Here is a 2562-nt window from a genome sequence, read left to right on the forward strand (position 1 = left end):
ATTCCTGCAGGTATTCACGCTGAAGATCTCATGTCTGAGATAAGGAGGTGGTCTAGGCAGCAAATGAGGGATTAAACTACTAGTAGATGATGTCTCTCTTCCCTCCCAATCCTGAGATTCTAGGGCTCAGTGCCATTGACTCCTACTGCTAAGGCCCTGGCCTGTGATAATTCTCATTCTAGCAGCCCCTCTTCCCCCCAAGGCATCTCCTCCATTCTGGGAGCCCTCACTAAGGGCCAATGATGGCCCTTAACAAGCACAGTACATCCACTAAGGCAATCAGAACTTCTCTGGCCACCCACAGAATTGGTTGTCAGGGCAACTGGAGCAAGGCCCTCAGCTCTGGAGACCAAACAGGCCCAGGGAAGACAAGGAGGGGGAGGGGGCAGTGGGGATGGATGGAAGAGCCAGCAGCAAATGGGAACCTCAGGGCTGACACCCCAGTACTGTCACCAATAGATAGCCTGTGAGTCTGGGGTGCACACCCTGATGCAGACCCACCCAACTCTCTTTCAGGTGTCCATGGCTGACCTCTGCTTAGTGCCTCAGGTGGCAAATGCTGAAAGGTAGGCGAGGACTCTGCCACCCTCCCCCTTCCTTCTGGCTCTTCCCCTCCAAGTGCCCAGCCTCCTCCCACAGTCAGCCCCTCCACCCCCACTTCAGCTACTGAGGTAGCATCTCACGCTGAGACCCTCCTGGCTGGCCCCTGTGCCAGGCCACACGAGCCACTGTGGCCTGGGAGAGACAGGCAGAGGTCTTCAGTGGAGCATCCTCTCCCGGGCCCAGCTGCAGTCCAGGTGATCCTGCATAGCCAGCCCCTCCTTCTAAGAGGAGGCGGCTCACCTGGTGGACACCCCTAGAGGAAACCCCCAGAGCCTGCTATCCCAGACATGCTGTGTCTGTGTGAGCTCCACCTCTGTTTCCCGCATCAACCCTCAGGAAAGCATGAATGGGAATCTCTTCGTGGAAGGCACTGCGTTAGGGACCCTTAGGGATTCAGAAATGTATGATCCATTCCCTACCCCCTGGAAGCTATTGACTCGGGTGGAGAGACAATCTCCATTTATAAATGCCTAGCCCTGTGTCTTATACATAGTAGGTTCTCAATAAATAGCCATTGGTTGGAATAGGAACGGTAGGCAACAGAGACATCAGACAATACTGCGTAAGAGCTAGCCCTCCCCAGAGGGCTGTCTGTGAATTAGCCTTCCACCTACAGGGTCACCTTCCCAGCCCTTCCCTGGCCAGCGCCGGGGCCTCCTCCAGCCCTGCCTCTGTGCTGCCCTCACCGCCCACAGGGCAGTCTCCCTACCCCTGCTGACCTTGCCTGAGGTGGGTGTTTCTCTGCCACAGGTACAAGGTGGATCTCACTCCCTACCCTACCATCAGCCGTATCAACAAGGCACTGCTGGCCCTGGAGGCCTTCCAAGTGTCTCACCCCTGCCGGCAGCCAGACACGCCCCCGGAGCTGAGGGCCTAGCTCTCAAACCATGCCCACTGGTGCAGGAGCAGAAGCTGGGTGGCTGAACAGGCCTGAAAATGAGCAAGCCCTAACTGGAAAAGCAGAAGACCTGCACTACTAGCCCTTGAACTTAAACTGTAGCTGTGGATTTGCCTTAACACTGAACCTCATTCTGCCTTCATCCCCTCATCTGTCAAATGCAGTCAGGATGGGGTGGGAGGATGCTGGGAGGGAGGGAGGCAGGAACATTACCTGCTCCCTAAGTCACGGTGCAGTCATTAAGGTGAAGTGAGAATGCAGACTGAACTGCCTGGCAAGTTTACCGGAGAGCCATAGGGAGTCTGTGTGCCGCCTCCCAAACCCTCTACTGTACCTGACTCCAAAGAATGCCCACCCTGCAATTTGATCATTAAACTGAAGCCCAGGCCTCCTGGTTGTTTATTAAGACTGAGATGTTCAGGTTTTGGTTAAGGCAGTTCCCAAAGATAAACATTCTTTCTAGCTGGAATTCCCGTGCCTGGACCAGGAGAGGAAGTCAGCAGCCCCTTGCCCACCCTGTGGCCCCTGGGACCTAAGCCCAAAAGATTGCCTGAGAGAGTCAGACAAGATCCCGAAGAGAAGAGATATGAGAAGCAGGAAAGCCCGGCCAGCATGGCTCAGTGGTTGATCGTCTACCTATGAACCAGGAGGTTACGGTTTGATTCCCAGTTGGGGCACATGCCCAGTTTGTGGGCTTGATCCCTAGTCGGGGGCAGGCAGGAGGCAGCCGATCAATGATTCTCTCTCACCATTGATGTTCCTCTCTTTCTCTCTCCCTTCCTCTCTGAAATCAATAAAAATATATTTTACAAAAAGAAGCAGCAGGAAAGAAGGCACTTGTGACCAGCCGAGTTCCCAGGACTCGGAATGGCACCCTTAAGGGTCCCACTCCAGCACTGACAGGGAAGTGCCCTCCAGCCCAGTCCCTCACCTTTAGAGGCAGCATTCTCTGGACCAATCCCAATCAGGCACTGAGGGTAAATCCAGTCATGAATGAATGGTCCGAGAACTGGAGGCAGCCTCCTCCATGGGCAGTGTGAACAGTTACCGACCAGACTAGC

At 54.8% G+C, this 2562-nt stretch overlaps 1 protein-coding gene across 2 annotated transcripts in view; it reads left to right on the plus strand.

Moving 5' to 3' along the window:
• The window catches only part of GSTZ1 (glutathione S-transferase zeta 1), a 9928-nt gene extending 8021 nt beyond the window's left edge, over positions 1-1907 (plus strand). For both annotated transcript variants that reach the window (XM_006778824.2, XM_006778823.2), the window contains exons 8-9: positions 517-566; positions 1354-1907. In XM_006778824.2, coding sequence (XP_006778887.1) covers positions 517-566; positions 1354-1480 — 177 coding nt within the window. In that variant the 3' untranslated portion in view covers positions 1481-1907. The remainder of the gene's footprint in view (positions 1-516; positions 567-1353) is intronic.
• Positions 1908-2562: the final 655 nt, after the last annotated feature.

This window comes from Myotis davidii, unplaced genomic scaffold (genome assembly GCF_000327345.1).
Source record: "Myotis davidii unplaced genomic scaffold, ASM32734v1 scaffold309, whole genome shotgun sequence".
NCBI lineage: Eukaryota > Metazoa > Chordata > Mammalia > Chiroptera > Vespertilionidae > Myotis > Myotis davidii.